This window comes from Doryrhamphus excisus, linkage group LG3 (genome assembly GCF_037039965.1).
Source record: "Doryrhamphus excisus strain RoL-2023G ecotype Guam linkage group LG3, RoL_Dexc_Guam_v1.1, whole genome shotgun sequence".
NCBI lineage: Eukaryota > Metazoa > Chordata > Actinopteri > Syngnathiformes > Syngnathidae > Doryrhamphus > Doryrhamphus excisus.
Genome location: NC_136359.1, coordinates 24,150,898 through 24,171,691, shown reverse-complemented (window position 1 = coordinate 24,171,691; position 20,794 = coordinate 24,150,898). Strand labels below are relative to the sequence as shown.

At 35.9% G+C, this 20,794-nt stretch overlaps 1 protein-coding gene across 2 annotated transcripts in view; it reads left to right on the top strand.

Annotated features, from left to right (window-relative positions):
• Positions 1-20,794, top strand: part of adam28 (ADAM metallopeptidase domain 28) — a 51,880-nt gene that overhangs the window by 3,836 nt on the left and 27,250 nt on the right. The window contains exons 4-19 of one of the 2 annotated variants that reach the window (XR_013627102.1): positions 1,579-1,657; positions 1,751-1,827; positions 3,535-3,718; positions 3,808-3,870; positions 3,937-4,008; positions 4,140-4,309; positions 5,869-5,950; positions 7,993-8,126; positions 10,972-11,149; positions 13,568-13,657; positions 13,755-13,950; positions 16,793-16,898; positions 16,981-17,137; positions 19,081-19,161; positions 19,321-19,414; positions 19,480-19,645. Coding sequence is in view for 1 of the 2 variants with exons in the window: in XM_058070278.2 (XP_057926261.2) it covers positions 1,579-1,657; positions 1,751-1,827; positions 3,535-3,718; positions 3,808-3,870; positions 3,937-4,008; positions 4,140-4,309; positions 5,869-5,950; positions 7,993-8,126; positions 10,972-11,149; positions 13,568-13,657; positions 13,755-13,950; positions 16,793-16,898; positions 16,981-17,137; positions 19,081-19,161; positions 19,321-19,414; positions 19,480-19,574 (1,858 nt within the window). In the remaining variant the exon portion in view is untranslated. Of the gene's footprint in view, positions 1-1,578; positions 1,658-1,750; positions 1,828-3,534; positions 3,719-3,807; positions 3,871-3,936; positions 4,009-4,139; positions 4,310-5,868; positions 5,951-7,992; positions 8,127-10,971; positions 11,150-13,567; positions 13,658-13,754; positions 13,951-16,792; positions 16,899-16,980; positions 17,138-19,080; positions 19,162-19,320; positions 19,415-19,479; positions 19,804-20,794 lie in introns of those variants that run through there. The other variant, XM_058070278.2, reaches the window with a different exon arrangement.

Genomic DNA, 20,794 nt, shown 5'->3' with positions numbered 1-20,794 from the left:
AGAAGCAAAGCTTATTAAATCCTACCCCTCCATCTGGTACTTTTACAATCAGTAACTGTTACATTTGTTCACTTCCTACTTTCCTAATATAATTTAATTTTTTTTTTCAATTGAGTGCATCCCATAATCAGTTCCCAGTTCCACATGTCCAAAAGGAGTAGGAAGAATCAAAGCTTATTAAATCCTACCCCTCCATCTGGTACTTTTACAATCAGTAACTGTTACATTTGTTCACTTCCTGCTTTCCTAATATAGTTTTTTTTTCAATTGAGTGCATCCCATAATCAATTCCCAGATCTACATGTCCAAAAGGAGTAGGAAAAAGCAAAGCTTATTAAATCCTACCCCTCCATCTGGTACTTTTACAATCAGTAACTGTTACATTTGTTCACTTCCTGCTTTCCTAATATAGTTTTTTTTTCAATTGAGTGCATCCCATAATCAGTTCCCAGATCTACATGTCCAAAAGGAGTAGGAAGAAGCAAAGCTTATTAAATCCTACCCCTTCATCTGATACTTTTACAATCAGTAACTGTTACATTTGTTCACTTCCTGCTTTCCTAATATAGTTTTTTTTTCAATTGAGTGCATCCCATAATCAGTTCCCAGTTCCACATGTCCAAAAGGAGTAGGAAGAAGCAAAGCTTATTAAATCCTACCCCTCCATCTGGTACTTTTACAATCAGTAACTGTTACATTTGTTCACTTCCTGCTTTCCTAATATAGTTTAATATAGATCCATGCATGGATCAAGTTTGGTGCAATTACTCTCCACCTACTGTTCAATGTAGAATACTACATTCACAATTTGACTGCGTCTTCTTAGCCTTTAAGTCGCTAAATTTTTTCAAACAACATTGCTGAATTTAACACGTCATAGAGACAAAACTAATTAATTATGTAGTTACTATTTTACACCAGGAGGTGGCGGACATCCGTGACTTCCATATGAGCAACACTTGTGGGTATGTTTTTATACAATGTTGAAGTACAATGCACAGGGGGGTGGGGATCCCAGAAGATTGACATGTTTCTCGTAAAAGATGACGACGTATGGCGAGGGGGCAAAGCAGGAATGTAAAAAAAAAAAGAAAAAAAGACAACAGTAGCAGGAGATAGCACAACAGGAAATACATTTCTAATATCGTAGAAAACAGCAGTGGTGTCAGCTTTAAATGACAATTCAGTGATGTCTATTAATTATCTGCCAAATACAACACACACAATGCACACAATGCACACTCACAAAAATGTAAGCGGAACAGAGTGATCACATTACAGTCGACGATGCTGTGTTTGCACACCGCAATTACCCTTTTTTTGCAGTTACAGTTTTATCTGAATGCCACAACCGTTGGCGAGAACACAATGTTAGACATCAATATCTCAGTAAAAACCCACTCATTCCACTTTTTTCTCACAACGTGACGAGTTTCACGTCCTTTTTTTGTTTTTTTCTCTTCACTACTTCTGTTTCAAAATTTGCTGTTGCACATATTTTTTGTCCCATATTACTTCCGTCCATACTTCCGTGTGGTTTTTCATGTATGACTAATGTATAACTATTTTTATCATCAGTGACCTACTCGCCAAAGACTACACGGAGACTTATTACCAAGAAGATGGCACACGAGTCACCACAACTCCAAATGATATTGTAAGTCATACAGATGTACCGTATAGAATATGTTTATTGAGTATTAGCTGTTTGTAAGAAAAAAATGATAACATATGTTTGTATATTTGTCAGGATCATTGCTACTACCATGGCAAGATTGTGAACGACAGAGCATCATCAGTCAGCATCAGCACTTGTGATGGACTTAGGTAAGCCCTCCATCGAGTTCCATGACCGAAGACCGAAAACTGTCTTCCACTAAGGATTTCAATCTGATTTGTTTGATTTTATCTGGGCGGTGTGTGTAAACTCTGGTAATCTGGTGATAAAGATGTTTGCATTGTAAAATCCAATATCCAAAAGCTCTTCTTTAGTGTAAGATATTAAAGAAGACCCGATATGAGTAAAGTAATAACTAAAAAAACTGCAAAACTGGAGATGCTGGGCTTGGGTGTGCGTACACGCCGCCATCTTGCATAAATCGGTCCTCAGATATACACAGACGCCATTTTTAATTCTTTAGTAACACAAATGAGGCTGAATTTCTGTCAAAGCAGGCTATTTAAAACAATACGAAATACAAAGGTAAGCTAGTCAGTGGGGATGAGTCGGATACTTTTTTATTACAAGTTACAGATGATTTTTGCTGGATACGAGTACGAAATGAGTATATTTTGTCATTATCGGTATTAGTTTTTAAAACCAGTCATGATGTGCTATATATATATCACGATATTGACACTTACTATGGTACCCATTATGGCATTGGATGCTCATATCACCTCCTACTTTGGTACGGGACAAAAAAAATATATTTTTTTAAAAATTAAAAAAATTTAAAAAAATAAATAAAAATTAAAAAAAATGTTTTTTTAATTTTACAAATTTTACAAATTTTACAAATAAAAAAAAACACAAAACCTTAAACCATATTAGGAAAGCAGGAAGTGAAGTGAAGTACTAGATGGAGGGGTAGGATTTAATAAGCTTTGCTTCTTCCTACTCCTTTTGGACATGTGGAGCTGGGAACTGATTATGGGATGCACTCAATTGAAAACAAATATATATTAGGAAAGCAGGAAGTGAACAAATGTAACAGTTACTGATTGTAAAAGTACCAGATGGAGGGGTAGGATTTAATAAGCTTTGCTTCTTCCTACTCCTTTTGGACATGTGGAACTGTGAACTGATTATGGGATGCACTCAATTGAAAAAAAAATAAACTATATTAGGAAAGCAGGAAGTGAACAAATGTAACAGTTACTGATTGTAAAAGTACCAGATGGAGGGGTAGGATTTAATAAGCTTTGCTTCTTCCTACTCCTTTTGGACATGTGGAACTGTGAACTGATTATGGGATGCACTCAATTGAAAAAAAAATTAAACTATATTAGGAAAGCAGGAAGTGAACAAATGTAACAGTTACTGATTGTAAAAGTACCAGATGGGGTAGGATTTAATAAGCTTTGCTTCTTCCTACTCCTTTTGGACATGTGGAACTGGGAACTGATTATGGGATGCATTCAATTGGAATCTGATGCATGTTCATTTTGTGATGAAAATACATGAACTCATTCGCTACCAAAGACATATTTAGGTTTTTTCAATCCCAAAGATGTATTTATATATTTTTGGTGGGGTTTTTTTTGCGCAAGGCATAAAGAGATCATGTTTAGTGCAGTTTTAAACTATAGAAACAGGTACAAGATGGCAGAAGTACATTTTATAAGTGCTTGGATGCATCTTTCCCATGTATTAAATCGTTCCACAGCAAGGAGGAACTGGAACTGATTACTAAAAAATGGAAAAAACGACAGTACAGCTCAATATAATGCATATTATACAGTATATACATATATTATACTTGTTGTGTTTTATCGTAACGGTATAAAACAACACTGTTTTTCTCTTCTAAGGGGTTACATCCAGACATCCGCCCAGAGGTACCTGATTGAGCCCTTCTCCGGCGATGATGAGGGGGATCATGCTGTGATGAAGTTCAACGAAAAGGACTTCACACCCGCAGTGTGCGGCGTCACCAACACCACGTGGGACGACGATTTTGAGCCCCCCACAAGCCGTAGTCGCTCCAGATCAGCGGTTAGATACGTTTTATTACACTCTTATATGCATGGAATACACACATCACATATACTCATATCTTTATGACTTGTTTATTTTTTTCCCAGGGTATATCTATTGTTCAGCAACAGAAGTTTCTAGAGCTAGTCCTTGTTGCTGATAACCGTGAGGTAAGAGACGCAATGGGAAAGAATAAACAGTCAACGAGTATGACCTTATGATGTATGTGCTTTCAGTATGAGAAGATGAAGCGAGATCAAGCAGCGTTGAGGAAGAGGATATTTGAAGTCGTCAACTTTGTCAACATGGTGAGTGACTGCTAAGCCTAATAAATGGCTGTACTGGTTTCGATTGCACAGTTTGGTATTTTGTTGCATGGTTCTGCACATCCACTGTAGTGGATCACTAGGTGATCTTCTCTTGTTGCTACTGTGTGCAGGTATACAAACCCCTAAGGACCTTCATTGCTCTTGTTGGTTTGGAGATCTGGTCAAACGGTGACTTGATCTCCATCACTCCTCCGGCTGGAGCGAACCTCAATGCTTTCATGACGTGGAGGAATTCTGACCTGGCCAAGAGAATAAAACATGACAACGCTCATCTTATCAGGTCTGGGTGGTTTCTACTTTCAGATTTAAGTCTCGTTCATGAGTTGCGATAAACATGCTGTCAGACATACTGACTCCTCACTGCCAGAATGTACAGTATAGTGTACAGTAATGAGTAACTAGCAATAAAATCCCTCCAAGATAAAGCTTTTTAGTTAGAAATTGTCTTGAAATGGTGGCGTCTGGGGCGGCACGGCGGTCTAGCGGTTAGCGCGCAGACGTCACAGCTAGGAAACCAGGGTTCAATTCCACCCTCGGCCATCTCATGTTCTCCCCGTGCATGCGTGGGTTTTCTCCGGGTACTCCGATTTCCTCCCACATTCCAAAAACATGCTAGGTTAATTGGTCACTTCAAATTGTCCATAGGTATGAATGTGAGTGGGAATGGAACACATCGGAAGAAGTGCAGGGGTTAGGCTTATTATCCATCATTTATTCCCACCTTATTTTTCACATGTTGACAAAACCTTGGTTAACACCATAAAGTTTGACTCAGACCAAAACAGACTCTAACCAAAGCCAATTTTCCCATAGAAAATAATGTAAAACCAACAAATCCGTGGAGTTTGCATGTTCTCCCCGTGCATGCGTGGGTTTTCTCCGGGTACTCCGGTTTCCTCCCACATTCCAAAAACATGCTAGGTTAATTGGTCACTTCAAATTGTCCATAGGTATGAATGTGAGTGGGAATGGAACACATCGGAAGAAGTGCAGGGGTTAGGCTTATTATCCATCATTTATTCCCACCTTATTTTTCACATGTTGACAAAACCTTGGTTAACACTATAAAGTTCGACTTAGAGAAAAACAGACACTAACCAAAGCCAATTTTCCTATAGAAAATAATGTAAAACCAACAAATCCGTGGAGTTTGCATGTTCTCCCTGTGCATGCGTGGGTTTTCTCCGGGTACTCCGGTTTCCTCCCACATTCCAAAAAAACATGCTAGGTTAATTGGCGAATGTGAGTGTGAATGGTTGTTTGTCTATATGTGCCCTGTGATTGGCTGGCCACCAGTCCAGGGTGTACCCCGCCTCTCGCCCGAAGACAGCTGGGATAGGCTCCAGCACCCCCGCGACCCTCGTGAGGTAAAAGCGTCAGAAAATGAATGAATGAATGAATGTTGACAAAACCTTGGTTAACACCATAAAATTCGACTCAGACCAAAACAGACTCTAACCAAAGCCAATTTTCCCATAGAAAATAATGTAAAACCAACAAATCCGTGGAGTTTGCATGTTCTCCCTGTGCATGTGTGGGTTTTCTCCGGGTACTCCGGTTTCCTCCCACATTCCAAAAAAAAATGCTAGGTTAATTGGCAAATGTGAGTGTGAATGGTTGTTTGTCTATATGTGCCCTGTGATTGGCTGGCCACCAATCCAGGGTGTACCCCGCCTCTCGCCTGAAGACAGCTGGGATAGGCTCCAGCAGCCCCGCAACCCTCGTGAGGTAAAAGCGGTAGAAAATGAATGAATGAATGAATGAATGAATGAATGAATGAATGGTGGCGTCTGGATGCCGCATGACGCCATGAGTATCACCATCCCATTTGTCTTTCAGCGGCATTGACTTTGACGGTGCAACTGTGGGACTGGCCTATATCGGGACCCTCTGTTCAGACCACTCTGTTGGGGTAGTGCAGGTAGGTATTATTATTATTATTTAACACACATACAATACAAATACACAGTTGTATTTAGATTTAGCATTTTACATTAACTGCAAAGTTGAGGTGGAAAAAGTTTGGACACCCCATAGTTAAACGGTTATAACTAAAAACACAATATCCTCCAATGCTGACGCTTTTCATGTTGTGTCTGCTGTTTGTGCCTTTTGGAAGAAAGCCTTGGCTGGTGTCGAATTACCAGATAAAAATCCATTAGGAGTATGAGAAAATGAGCAGGATGGAACAACAATGAAAAGGTTTTCTGAGGAAGAGGGTTGGTCAATGAAAACATTCCATCTCTGTGTTGATTGGCACGGAATGTATTACCAACTTTTCAATTATTATTCATGTTATCAACTACAGTTGTAGTTTCCGCGTCCATTATGTCGCGTCATTATGCTCGATGAAAGTACTTTGTTTGCTTGTAACGGCTTTCTTATCTTCTGTAGCATTTCCAGGTGAAGAGCTTTTTTTTTTTTACTTTGCACTTTTAGGTGACGAGTTAAACACAAATTTAATCTGTGATTGCTTTTCTTTGGCAGAAAGAATGTTTTTACAGAGGTAGGGTTTTATTGTTATTGATCTGTTATTGATCTTCATCTTAGACGCAATTCACAGGCTCCTGAGTTTTCTTTCGTACTTCCTACAGAAAAGGATTCTATCATGATGTCGATCGTCATCACATACAATGAATGTGCTTTCAGGCTCAGTTGATGTTGAGGTTTTGGTCATTGTTTTTCTTTCAAAAATGTGGTTTCAGTTACTTTTTTATAAAAAAACTTGCAATGGAGTTGCATAATTTAATATGTCTGAAAAGGAGAATTAAAAATAACAATTAGTTTTTCTCACTTCCTGTTTTCATTATACACTATTTTTACAATGCTAGGGACATTGGGCACCCGCGCAAAACCCCAGGATGAAGCAAAAGGAGGCTTGCCAATGCTGACTCACTAATACTAATACAGTAAAGTCTCGTTATATCGATATTGTCGGGAGTCTGGAAAAATATCGATATAACCGGACTGTCGATATATCCGATCCTGCGCCGAACTGCATTAAAAGTGGGCAATAATGCACTCGACATTGTTCTATAGTATAGAACAATGTCGAGCAGCTTAAATCAATCTTTGCTTAAGGATTTCAATACCAAAAAAGAACACGGCGAACGGCTGCTTCCAGTCAACTTTATTTTTCACACTTCCACCACCAGAGCACAGCACACACACCGATTCCCGCACTTCCTGGTTCACAGGTCATGCTCAACCCGCCCCACATAGCTGGCCAAACACATGCCTGCAACAGAAGAACCAACGAACGCCAGCATGTACATATGAAAAACAGTGATTATTGCAAGCGATAAAAAGATATCTGAATACAACACAATTAAATACATGTATTTGTACGCTTGTGTCTTCGTTGGAATAGGTGTGTATGCTATGTCAGTTGGTTCTTCTGTTGCAGGCATGTGTTTGGCCAGCTATGTGGGGCGGGTTGAGCATGACCTGTGAACCAGGAAGTGCGGGAATCGGTGTGTGTGCTGCGCTCTGGTGGTGGAAGTGTGAAAAATAAAGTTGACTGGAAGCAGCCGTTCGCCGTGTTCTTTTTTGGTATTGAAATCCTTAAGCAAAGATTGATTTAAGCTTTGCTTTTGTATCGATATAAGCAGACCAAATTGGCTGGCAGGAGATGAAAAGGGCATCGTAGTAACTGGATTATCATAATAACCGGGTATCGTACTAACGGAACTAATTATATCATAAAAGACTAGAAATTTGACGGGAAATGAAAATAGTATCGTAATAAGCAGTACTTCGATATAACCGATATCGATATAACGAGACTTTACTGTACGTGGATCCACTCTACATCCAAATATATAACAACTAACAATACATTGTCTGAAAATCCTGATCACGCACACCATTAACCAAAAACCTTGCGTACTACACGGTTCTTGAAGAGGAAGTGGACGTGACTCAGGAGACTGATGACTCGATGTCTTGTTTTGTCTTTCTCAGGACCATAATAATCGGGCAATCGCTGTGGGGGCCACCCTGGCCCATGAGATGGGCCATAATCTGGGCATGAATCATGATGATTCCAGTGCTTGTGCCTGTTCTGGTGATAGCTGCATTATGGCCGCAGCCCTCAGGTAAGGAAACTCTCAAGTCAATCACTTCAGAAGTCAACTTGACTATAGGAAATAACATGATGGCAGTTTTGTTTATGGGTCAGATTGTAAGAAATACAAACGCTAACTGTGGCAGTAACAGTAACAGTAACACAAACACATTTGTGTTGTATCAGTATTTGTTTGTACCACCTTCAAGTGATCGACGAAGGTTTAAGACTTGATGTGCAACTACAACGATAAATACATAAAATATTATGGAAAAGTATATTCATTTCAGAAATATGGGCTATTATTTAGAAACGAATAATATACAGCAAGCATAATTTTGTATTATTACCGTATTTTCTGGACTATAAGTCGCTCCGAAGTATAAGTCGCACAAGGCCAAAAATGAATAATTAGGTAGAAAAAAACATACATAAGTCGCATTTTTTGTGGGTAATTTATTTTCCAAACTACTTGACCAAAACAGACATTACGTCATCTTGGAAGGCAAGTTCTTACAATAATAAAAAAATATAGAACAGGTTGAATAGGTGTAAGATATGCTAACATAATGCTTATTCGGCTACACAAAAATAAACATAAACAGAAAAGGTGTCCAGTGTTTATGTAACATAAACACTTTTTTCATTTATAAGTCGCTCTGGAGTATAAGTCGCAGGAACAGCCAACCTATGACATAAATACAGTTCCTAACATCATTAGAGACCTCTAGACATGAAATAGCACCCCTACAGTCACCTTGACACTCATTTTACCCAATATTGTAGACATACCCTTGTGTTTTTTTTTGCAATGTATTTGGATGCTAAGGGAGGTGAGTGGGGGGGGGGGTCAGACAAGAAGTGATCTTGCAGGTTTAGCATGTTTGAGTGTTAGCTTGGCGTTAGTTACAGCCGCAACGGTAGCCCGTGTTAGGCATTATTGTGCCTGTTTTGAGATCATTCAAACACGCAATACAAGCTTATTCTTCCAGTGATCAAGTTTGGTGCTTGTGTGTCTCACCCAACAAAAAACAGCAACATTACTGACACCTAGTGACCAGTGTAGAGTACTGCATTTTTGAATGCTTCTATTGAAGGCCTTGTATTTATATTTTTTGCTCGTGTAGACATTTTTATGCTAACCAATGCTCAATTAAGATGTACAATTTTCACCATGATTTATTAATTAATATATTTTTGAAAACCCATGATAGAGAAATCGGAAGCGAGGGACTGCTTTGTCTCCAGCCGCCTGGAGAGACTAACATTTTCGTAGCACATTCCTTAAAACACTAGAGTGCTGTCATATACGGGCTCTTTGGCTCGCAGCAGAGTGCTCCTATTGTGTCGAGGGACTTGGACCAGGGTAAACATATTGCATAAGCTAATCAGTGAAGTAAAATTGTAACGTATAGAAAATCCTTGCATTGGCTTTACATACAAAATCAGAATAATAGTGTCGGTCCATCAGTCCGGTCCTTAGCTTTCTGGTAATCTGGTAATCACACAGCTTGACACGCAACTACAAATTGTTCCAGTAAATGATTTATCAGCACCGCATCATTTGGAAATAACAGATGAGTTTGCATGACGTATTGTCCAAGTGGTGCTGATTGTGCTGTTGTGCTGTTACTGTGCAGTAACTGGCCCTGGTCACTGCTTTTGGACACGGTATACGTGTATGTAAGTATGTGGAATTTAATCTGACCAGTCTAGTAATGGTCGATTCTATTGCAAAATGATGGCGTGAAATTGTGTCAGACATTTAGGTCAGGGGTTCCCAAACTTTACCAACTCAGGGCTCACGTGAAAATCTAAAAAATGTCCGCGGCCCACCTTTGTCCTATAAATAGTACATAGACGAAATGCTGCGTTCTCAGAGCACTTAATTTATAGTATATAATAATAATATATAATAATAAATTACTAATATTAATAATTTATAATTGTCATATTATTATATACTATAAGTATATATATTGAATATATATTAATATAGGGTTAGTATTTATGATACTAGTTAGTACTAGTTTGTAAGTATTTTAAAATATTTTTTTGATAAAATCTTTCTTCACAAACCAAGCAAGAAAATATTAATATTAATTAAAATTAAAATAATTAAAATCAATAAAAAATATTAATGTATATTAATATCAAAATTATCATTAATATCAAAATTATTATTAACATCAAAATTATTATTACCATCAAAATTAATATTAATAATAATAATACTGTTAATATTAATAATATTAAGTTATGTGCTCTGAGAACACAGCATTTTACATTAATATGTCAGCATTATTATTATTTTTTTATTATTATTATTATTTCCATTTCCATTTTTATTTTTATTTTTATTTTTATTTTTATTTTTATTTTTATTTTTATTTTTATTTTTATTTTTATTTTTATTTTTATTTTTATTTTTATTTTTATTTTTTGAATTTTTTTATTTATTTATTTATATTTTATGATAAAAAGTATGTATTCAAGACTGGCATAATGACCAGAGAGCTACATTCCAATCATAAACTGTATAAGGTTCCTAAAATATTGTGACAGGTCAACAACACTCGATAGGTTATTAGCGCTATACATATATATTTTTTTAATTGTGCAATAAATATTTTACAATAAAAATAATTAAAAAAATAATATTTGCAAAAATATATATATATTTTTAATGACCTCTCATGGCTCACCTGCAGTACCACTGCAGCCCAAACTTTGGGAATAACTGATTTAGGTGATCGATAGCGTAAATATGACAAATGTTTGATTGACAGATAGGACAACCACTGTAAAGCCTTCCCTTGAGGTATTGTCATCATGCCATATTTAAATAATCCAATATTTGTCCTCTTCCCCACCAGCTGGGACGTCCCACGCTCGTTCAGCAGCTGCAGCAGCAGTCATTATGACCGATACTTGACCAGCCGCACCCCTGGATGCCTGCTAGACGAGCCAGACTACATGACTCTGGTATCACCCTCCGTCTGTGGGAATGGCTTTGTGGAAAGAGGCGAGCAGTGCGACTGTGGCATTGAAAAGGTAAAATCACTGTTTCTGTTTCTTCCAACAAATATTTTTCAATAGAAGTTCCGTGCGACTGTTATTATGGTTCAATAACAAATACCTGTTGGTTACAGAACTAGTCCTAACCACTTGACTGTTGCAACCATCACTTGTACATCTTAAATGCATCAAAGCGGCCCCACATTCTTTACATAGTGTAATTTGAAAATATAGAATTATAGAAATGGGGTATGTTTTTTTTCAACATATATATCCTCCAGATTGACTAAAAACATCTAAATTGAATGAAATGTCGGAAAGACCGAGGATCGAACCTGCAACTATGAGGTTGGGTAAAGAAAATATAGAATTATAGAAATGGGGTATGTTTTTATTTTCAACATATATATCCTCCAGATTGACTAAAAACATCTAAATTGAATGAAATGTTGGAAAGACCGAGGATCGAACCAGCAACCATGAGGTTGGGTAAAGAAAATATAGAATTATAGAAAATGGGGTATGTTTTTTTTCAACATATATATCCTCCAGATAGACTAAAAACATCTAAATTGAATGAAATGTCGGAAAGACAGAGGATCGAACCAGCAACTATGAGTTTGGGTAAAGAAAATATAGAATTATAGAAAATGGGGTATGTTTTTTTTTTCAACACATATATCCTCCAGATAGACTAAAAACATCTAAATTGAATGAAATGTCGCAAAGACCGAGGATTGAACCAGCAACCATGAGGTTGGGTAAAGAAAATATAGAATTATAGAAAATGGGGTATGTTTTTATTTTCAACATATATATCCTCCAGATTGACTAAAAACATCTAAATTGAATGAAATGTTGGAAAGAACGAGGATCGAACCAGCAACCATGAGGTTGGGTAAAGAAAATATAGAATTATAGAAAATGGGGTATGTTTTTTTTCAACATATATATCCTCCAGATAGACTAAAAACATCTAAATTGAATGAAATGTCGGAAAGACAGAGGATCGAACCAGCAACTATGAGTTTGGGTAAAGAAAATATAGAATTATAGAAAATGGGGTATGTTTTTTTTTCAACACATATATCCTCCAGATAGACTAAAAACATCTAAATTGAATGAAATGTCGCAAAGACCGAGGATTGAACCAGCAACCATGAGGTTGGGTAAAGAAAATATAGAATTATAGAAAATGGGGTATGTTTTTTTTTTCAACATATATATCCTCCAGATAGACTAAAAACATCTAAATTGAATGAAATGTTCCGTGCGACTGTTATTATGGTTCAATAACAAATACCTGTTGGTTACAGAACTAGTCCTAACCACTTGACTGTTGCAACCATCACTTGTACATCTTAAATGTATCAAAGCGGCCCCACATTCTTTACATAGTCTAATTGCTTGTAATCACTGTTTCAAACCTGGCAACAAACATGGCTGTCGTTTGGTATTTGAAATCATCTTCATGGCAGGTCATGAACGTGTTCAGTCTTAATTACGTCTGTCTGGTATGCTTGTGGTCTGCTTTCTGTTTTTTTTTCAAACGCACTGATTGCACTAGCTATGCTCTAGTGCAGGGGTCTCAAACATGCGGACCGCGGGCCAAATGTGGCTCGCAGGACACTACTTTGAGGCCCCCGCCTTGATATGAAAGTTTAATGTTAGTGCGGCCCGCGCAAGTTTGATATGGATGCTGTATGGTATCATGTACCCAGAAAAAATTATTACGTTTGATTCATGTTCATGTTAAAGGTTAAATAACTGTTAATAGTTATCCTCCCTATCCGTGTGGAAGTGGTAAGTTTTTGGCTATTTAAGTTGAAAGGAAATAACTTGAAGGCTACCGTTTAGGTCGCTAGCTCTCTAGTTTGCGAGTTAGCATGTGTCTCAAGACCCTGCAGTTGCGCAATATGTTGTAAATAAAAAGAGTATAAATGTGACTATAGTCGTGTTTTGTCATGTCTACAGGGCTCTAATAATGCTTTGTTCATTTTAATCTGAAAAAAATCATTTGTCTACCCACCAATTATATGCGCTTTCTTAAGTTTTTATTATTTGCCGTTTTATTATTATTATTATTATTATATTTATTTATTACTGATTGATTGATTTTCTTTATTCTTGATTTGTTTATTTATTTTTCATCTTATTTTGTGTAGAAAAATAAGATATTTGAGAACAGTGGAATGTTTTATCAGAGCTTTTATTGTAGAAAATCGAAACCAAAGCAAAGTTTATTCATTTTTCTGTTTTTAATAAATGCGTTTTTTTTGGAAAACCTGATGCGGCCCAGTCTCGTGCAGACCCTAGCTCCAGTAGCCCCCAAGTAAATTGAGTTTGAGACCCCTGCCCTAGCGTATCTACCGTCACCAATACACAAGACCTGTCTAGGATCTGCCTCAAAACCTCTTTCCTATCTCCTTCTAAACCGCTACGTTGTGTCCGTAGGAGTGCACCAACCCGTGCTGCAACGCCACGACATGCACCCTAAGCGAGGGCTCCCAGTGTGCTGCAGGGGAATGCTGTAAGAAGTGTAAGGTGAGCAAAACTACTGTTTATGATGCGATGCAGCCATCTAGTGGACTAAAATGAAATAGCAATACCTAGAGTGAACAACACAAACTCTTCTCGTCAGACCCTACCTCGATCCCACGAGTGTCGAAGTCGTCAGGATGAGTGTGATCTAGCGGAGTACTGCGATGGAGAGAGAGCCGAGTGCCCTGAGGATGTCTTCAATGTCAACGGCGTCCCGTGCGATAAAGGTTCGGGTTATTGCTACGATGGCCGCTGTCCAAAACGATCGGACCAATGCATCAAAATGTACGGTGCAGGTAAGCGTCAATGTGCTGTTAGCGTTATATTCAAGAGTAGTTCCTACCACATTCATTATCGTGCTAGTAGAAGGAGCTAGTCAGCAATATGGTCCTGAAAAAACAACTTTTTAATAAAAAATAAAAATAAAAAAATTAAGTGTATTAGTACACTTAAGTGTCGTACAAGTGTTAAGTATGCTCATTGCTAAAAAATAATAATAATAATAATAAAAAGCTGTTGATGAGTACCAGAGATACTCAATATCAGCTCAATATGAACCAATACTAGTAAACTCTCCATTGAGGCACATCTATTCACAGACGGAGGATCGAACCAGCAACCATGAGGTTGGGTAAAGAAAATATAGAATTATAGGAAATGGGGTATGTTTTTTTTTCAACATATATATCCTCCAGATAGACTAAAAACATCTAAATTGAATGAAATGTTGGAAAGACCGAGGATCGAACCAGCAACCATGAGGTTGGGTAAAGAAAATATAGAATTATAGAAAATGGGGTATGTTTTTTCAACATATATATCCTCCAGATAGACTAAAAACATCTAAATTGAATGAAATGTCGGAAAGACAGAGGATCGAACCAGCAACCATGAGGTTGGGTAAAGAAAATATAGAATTATAGAAAATGGGGTATGTTTTTTTTTTCACCATATATATCCTCCAGATAGACTAAAAACATCTAAATTGAATGAAAAGTTGGAAAGACCGAGGATCGAACCAGCAACCATGAGGTTGGGTAAAGAAAATATAGAATTATAGAAAATGGGGTATGTTTTTTTTTTCAACATATATATCCTCCAGATTGACTAAAAACATCCAAATTGAATGAAATGTCGGAAAGACCGAGGATCGAACCAGCAACCATGAGGTTGGATAAAGAAAATATAGAATTATAGAAAATGGGGTATGTTTTTTTTTCAACGTATATATCCTCCAGATTGACTAAAAACATCTAAATTGAATGAAATGTCGGAAAGACCGAGGATCGAACCAGCAACCATGAGGTTGGGTAAAGAAAATATAGAATTATAGAAAATGGGGTATGTTTTTTTTCAACATATATATCCTCCAGATTGACTAAAAACATCTAAATTGAATGAAATGTCGGAAAGACCGAGGATCGAACCAGCAACCATGAGGTTGGGTAAAGAAAATATAGAATTATAGAAAATGGGGTATGTTTTTTTTTTCAACATATATATCCTCCAGATAGACTAAAAACATCTAAATTGAATGAAATGTTGGAAAGACCGAGGATCGAACCAGCAACCATGAGGTTGGGTAAAGAAAATATAGAATTATAGAAAATGGGGTATGTTTTTATTTTCAACATATATATCCTCCAGATAGACTAAAAACATCTAAATTGAATGAAATGTTGGAAAGACCGAGGATCGAACCAGCAACCATGAGGTTGGGTAAAGAAAATATAGAATTATAGAAAATGGGGTATGTTTTTTTTTCAACATATATATCCTCCAGATAGACTAAAAACATCTAAATTGAATGAAATGTCGGAAAGACCAAGGATCGAACCAGCAACCATGAGGTTGGGTAAAGAAAATATAGAATTATAGAAAATGGGGTATGTTTTTTTTCAACATATATATCCTCCAGATTGACTAAAAACATCTAAATTGAATGAAATGTCGGAAAGACCGAGGATCGAACCAGCAACTATGAGGTTGGGTAAAGAAAATATAGAATTATAGAAAATGGGGTATGTTTTTTTTTCAACATATATATCCTCCAGATAGACTAAAAACATCTAAATTGAATGAAATGTTGGAAAGACCGAGGATCGAACCAGCAACCATGAGGTTGGGTAAAGAAAATATAGAATTATAGAAAATGGGGTATGTTTTTATTTTCAACATATATATCCTCCAGATAGACTAAAAACATCTAAATTGAATGAAATGTCGGAAAGACCGAGGATCGAACCAGCAACTATGAGGTTGGGTAAAGAAAATATAGAATTATAGAATTATAGAAAAATAGAATTCATTTCTTTTCCTCACGAGGGTGCTGGAGCCTATCCCAGCTGTCTTCAGGGCGAGAGAGGCGGGGTACACCCTGGACTGGTGGCCAGCCAATCACAGGGCACATATAGACAAACAACCATTCACACTCACATTCATACCTATGGACAATTTGGAGTCGCTAATTAACCTAGCATGTTTTTTTGCAATGTGGGAGAACATGCAAACTCCACACAGAGAAGGGTGGAATTGAACCCTGGTCTCCTAGCTGTGAGGTCTGCGCTTTTCTATGTGTTATTTCCTGAAATTAATGTTGTTTCTCACCTTCTTTATCAAAACATTTTTTGATTCCATTTTGGGTTATTATTATTATTATTATTATTATTATTATTATTGTAGCCATTAAAAAAGCAGAGACATCTGGTGTTACTGTGTTAGTTAGTAAAGAGATACAGCATCAACCCTTGATGACATCATAGACGGTTGTTAGCGGGCTTATAGCCTGATAACAATGACATTTTGTGATGAAAATACATGAACTCATTCGCTACCAAAAGACATATTTATGTTTTTTTTCAATCCCAAAGATGTATTTATATATCTTTTGTGTTTTTTTTTTTTTGGCGCAAGGCATAAAGAGATCATATTTAGTGCAGTTTTAAACTGTAGAAACGGTACAAGATGGATACATTCCATATTCATTTTCAACGGGGAAAGTGAAAAGTGTCACAAAAATATGAAAATATGAAACTACAGTAAATGTGGGGATTTCTTAAAAAAAAGATGGCTGCCGTATCCTGAAGGAGCTTAATAAGAAGCCGAGGAACAAATCCATTGCCTTTTGTGCGTCATCAGGTGCTACAGTGGCTTCCACGTACTGCTACAACCAGAACACCAGAGGAACCTACTATGCCTTCTGCAAACGTCCCTCAGATGACCAGTACATCCCTTGCCAGAAAGAGTGAGTGTTCGTCTCTTTGCCTTCATTCATTATCTACGTACATCACTAACCGTTTGCATCAATGCTGTGTTTCATGGTGCAGAGATGTGTTTTGTGGGAAGCTCTTTTGTCAAGACGGGAAGACCGTCCCAAACTATGGCCGCATGGTGAGGTTCGGAGAGTGCAAGGCAACGTTTTTTGGAGACCACACCAAAGACTACGGCCAAGTCGACGCTGGGACAAAATGCGGGGAAGGAAAGGTATGACTTTTATTACACTCAGTTGCCAGGGGGACGGAAAATTATAACTTTTTTCCCCCAAATTAAGTCAACTTATTTTCCTCTCATATCACCATGACTTTTCTTAAAAAAAAAAAATCTTCAAAAATTTCAACTCTATGCTACTTAAATGACATTTTTTTCTCAGATTAGAATTTATTTATTCTCATAAAATGACTGCTTTTTCTGCTGTTTTTATTGTAAAAAAAAATTCCAACAATTTAAACTTTCTTTTTGTTGCATTATATATTTTTCTGCTGCAGCCAAATATTCCCAAAATTTAATTTTTTTCATAGTTTTAAAATTTAAATTTAAAATTGTGTTATTATCCTTGTAAAACTTTCATTAAATTCAAACTTTTTTCTCTTCATATTTTGACTCCACGCTACTAAAATGACATTATTTTTCCGCAGATTAGGAATTTATTTATTCTCATAAAAATGACTGCTTTTTCTGCTGTTTTTATTGTAAAAAAAATTCCAACAATTTAAACTTTTTTTTTGTTGCATTATAACTTTTTCCGCCGCAACCAAATTTTCCCAAAATTTAATTTTTTTCATAGTTTTAAAATTAAAATTTGTGTTATTATCCTTGTAAAACTTTCATTAAATTCAAACTTTTTCCTCTTCATATTTTGACTCTATGCTACTAAAATGACATTACTTTTCCTCAGATTAGGAATTTATTTATTCTCATAAAATGACTGCTTTTTCTGCTGTTTTTATTGTAAAAAAATTCCAACAATTTAAACTTTCTTTTTGTTGCATTATAACTTTTTCCGCAACTAAATTTTCCCAAGATTTAATTTTTTTCATAGTTTTAACATTTAAATATTAACATATATTTCAGCTTAAAATTGTGTTATTTTTCCTCATTATCCTTGTAAAACTTTCATTAAATTCAAACTTTTTCCTCTTCATATTTTGACTCCATGCTACTAAAATCACATAATTTTTCCTCAGATTAGGAATTTATTTATTCTCATAAAATGACTGCTTTTTCTGCAGTTTTTATTGTAGAAAAAAATTTCCAACGATTTTAACTTTCTTCTTGTTGGATTATAACTTTTTCCGCAACTAAATTTTCCCAAGATTTTATTTTTTTCATAGTTTTAAAATTTAAATATTAACATATATTTGAGCTTAAAAAATGTGTTATTTTTCCTCATTATCCTTGTAAAACTTTCATTAAATTCAAACTTTTTCCTCTTCATATTTTGACTCCATGCTACTAAAATCACATAATTTTTCCTCAGATTATGAATTTATTTATTCTCATAAAATGACTGCTTTTTCTGCAGTTTTTATTGTAGAAAAAAATTTCCAACGATTTTAACTTTCTTCTTGTTGCTTTGTAACTTTTTCCGCAACTAAATTTTCCCAAGATTTAATTTTTTTCATTATTTTAAAATTTAAATATTAACATATTTCAGCATATTTTTCCTCGTATTCCAACCTTTTCCTCTTCATATTTTGACTCTATGCTATGAAAATTACATAATTTTTCCTCAGATTAGAATTAGAATGTATTTATTCTCATAAAATGACTGCTTTTTGTGCTGTTTTTATTGTAAAAAAATTCCAGCAATTTAAACTTTCTTCTTGTTGCATTATAACTTTTTCCGCAACCAAATTTTCCCAAAATTTTATTTTTTTTTATAGTTTTAAATTTTAAATATTAACATATATTTCAGCTTATTTTTCCTCATGATTGTTGTAAAACTTTCATTAAATTCCAACCTTTTCCTCTTCATATTTTGACTTTATGCTTATAAAATAACTGCAAATAATATATATTTTTTTCTCAATATTCCTGCTAAATGACATTTTCATAATGTGATGCGGACCGATATGAAGTACACCACACTTTGAAACTTGTAGTGTTATTTATTATACTTATTATTTATTATATTTGTTGCTTTTCAGGTGTGCAGCCTGAATGAATGTGTGGATCTTCAAACTGCTTACAGAAACACAAACTGCTCAGCAAAATGCTCCGGGCATGCGGTATGTACACTTATATAAATAATAATCATAACTTTTTGTGTCGGTGCGTGCACACAATCAGTAATAATAAGGGAAAATAACATGCAGTACTGGATACGACCAGCAATGTCGCTGTTGAGTCAGTCTTTGCATCACTTCCACTAGTTTGTGTTTTTTCAGGTGTGTAATCACAAAAGCGAGTGTCAGTGTGAGCCCGGCTGGTTGTCTCCTTCGTGCGACGCCACGGACAGAGCCTTCCGCTCCATCTCGGATGGTATGTTTACATTATTGATTGGAAAGTCATCATCCGGGATCTTTTTTTTTTTTCCTTCTCCACAGGAGCGACCGCCGCCATCGCAGTCGTAGCCGTTCTTGTGATCTTGGGGGTCATCATTGCTGTTTTAGGGATCCTCTGGAGAAAACGACACTCGTGACGTTGTCGTTAAAATGCTGTCTAAGACATACGGGTGTTGAAACGTATTCAATTACGACTTGTTTTTTTTTTATTCCATTTTAAATATACTCTTTATTTTGTACACAAGTACTGTTTCGTTTCATTGCCAATGACTGCACCTTCTAAATAGTATTGACTGATTGCAGTTGCTTTTAATATAAGAAATATATATTTATACATTTTTTTCTGAATAAATCTTCTCGGCTGAACCTTACATAAGGGTCTGATATGTGGATATGCGTGGTTAGTGTTTCTGATGTCTATTTATTGCAGTCATTGTATTACTAACATTGTATAATAACTTAAGTTATATAGCCAAAAATTATGATGAATGAGGGTGGTTAGGGTCAATTTGCAATATTAATAAGAACTTTTAGCATAGAAAACTTTTTTAATATGATTTTTTATCATTTTAGAGCCCTCAGTATGTTAAATAACACCCCTATAGTCATATTTACACTCATGTTAGATATAGATATAGAGACATTAAGACGTAAATAAAACTCTAGTTTCAATAAAGGTCTTTCAAACGTGCGGACACAACAGTAGCTCACATTATTATTATTATTATTATTATTATTATGACTATCATCTTGTTATTGTCCATAGGTATGAATGTGAGTGTGAATGGTTGTTTGTCTATATGTGCCCTGTGATTGGCTGGCCACCAGTCCAGGGTGTACCCCGCCTCTCGTCCGAAGAGGACTGGGATAGGCTCCAGCATGCCCTATAAAAAATATAAAAATTATAAAATATATAAAAAATATGAAAAATATAAAAATATATATATATCAGAAAGGCAGGAAGTGAACAAATGTAACATTTACTGATTGTAAAAGTACCAGATGGAGGGGTAGGATTTAATAAGCTTTGCTTCTTCCTACTCCTTTTGGACATGTGGAACTGGGAACTGATTATGGGATGCATTCAATTGTAATCTGATGCATGTTCAAATGAAATAAAACCATTACCATTACCAACAAAGCATTTAGAAGACGCATTCAAAGACATATGTAGTATCCTTCACTGGTCACTAGGTGTCAGCAACGTTCTAAAAGACACACTATTCTTATTTTCTCCATAATGTTAAAGACAGTATCATTTGCTGTAATTATAAAAATATACTATTTATAAAAAAAGGCCTCCTTATCACAGTGAAGCCTGGAATCAATTAATCAGAATAAACTTAGCAATGACTGT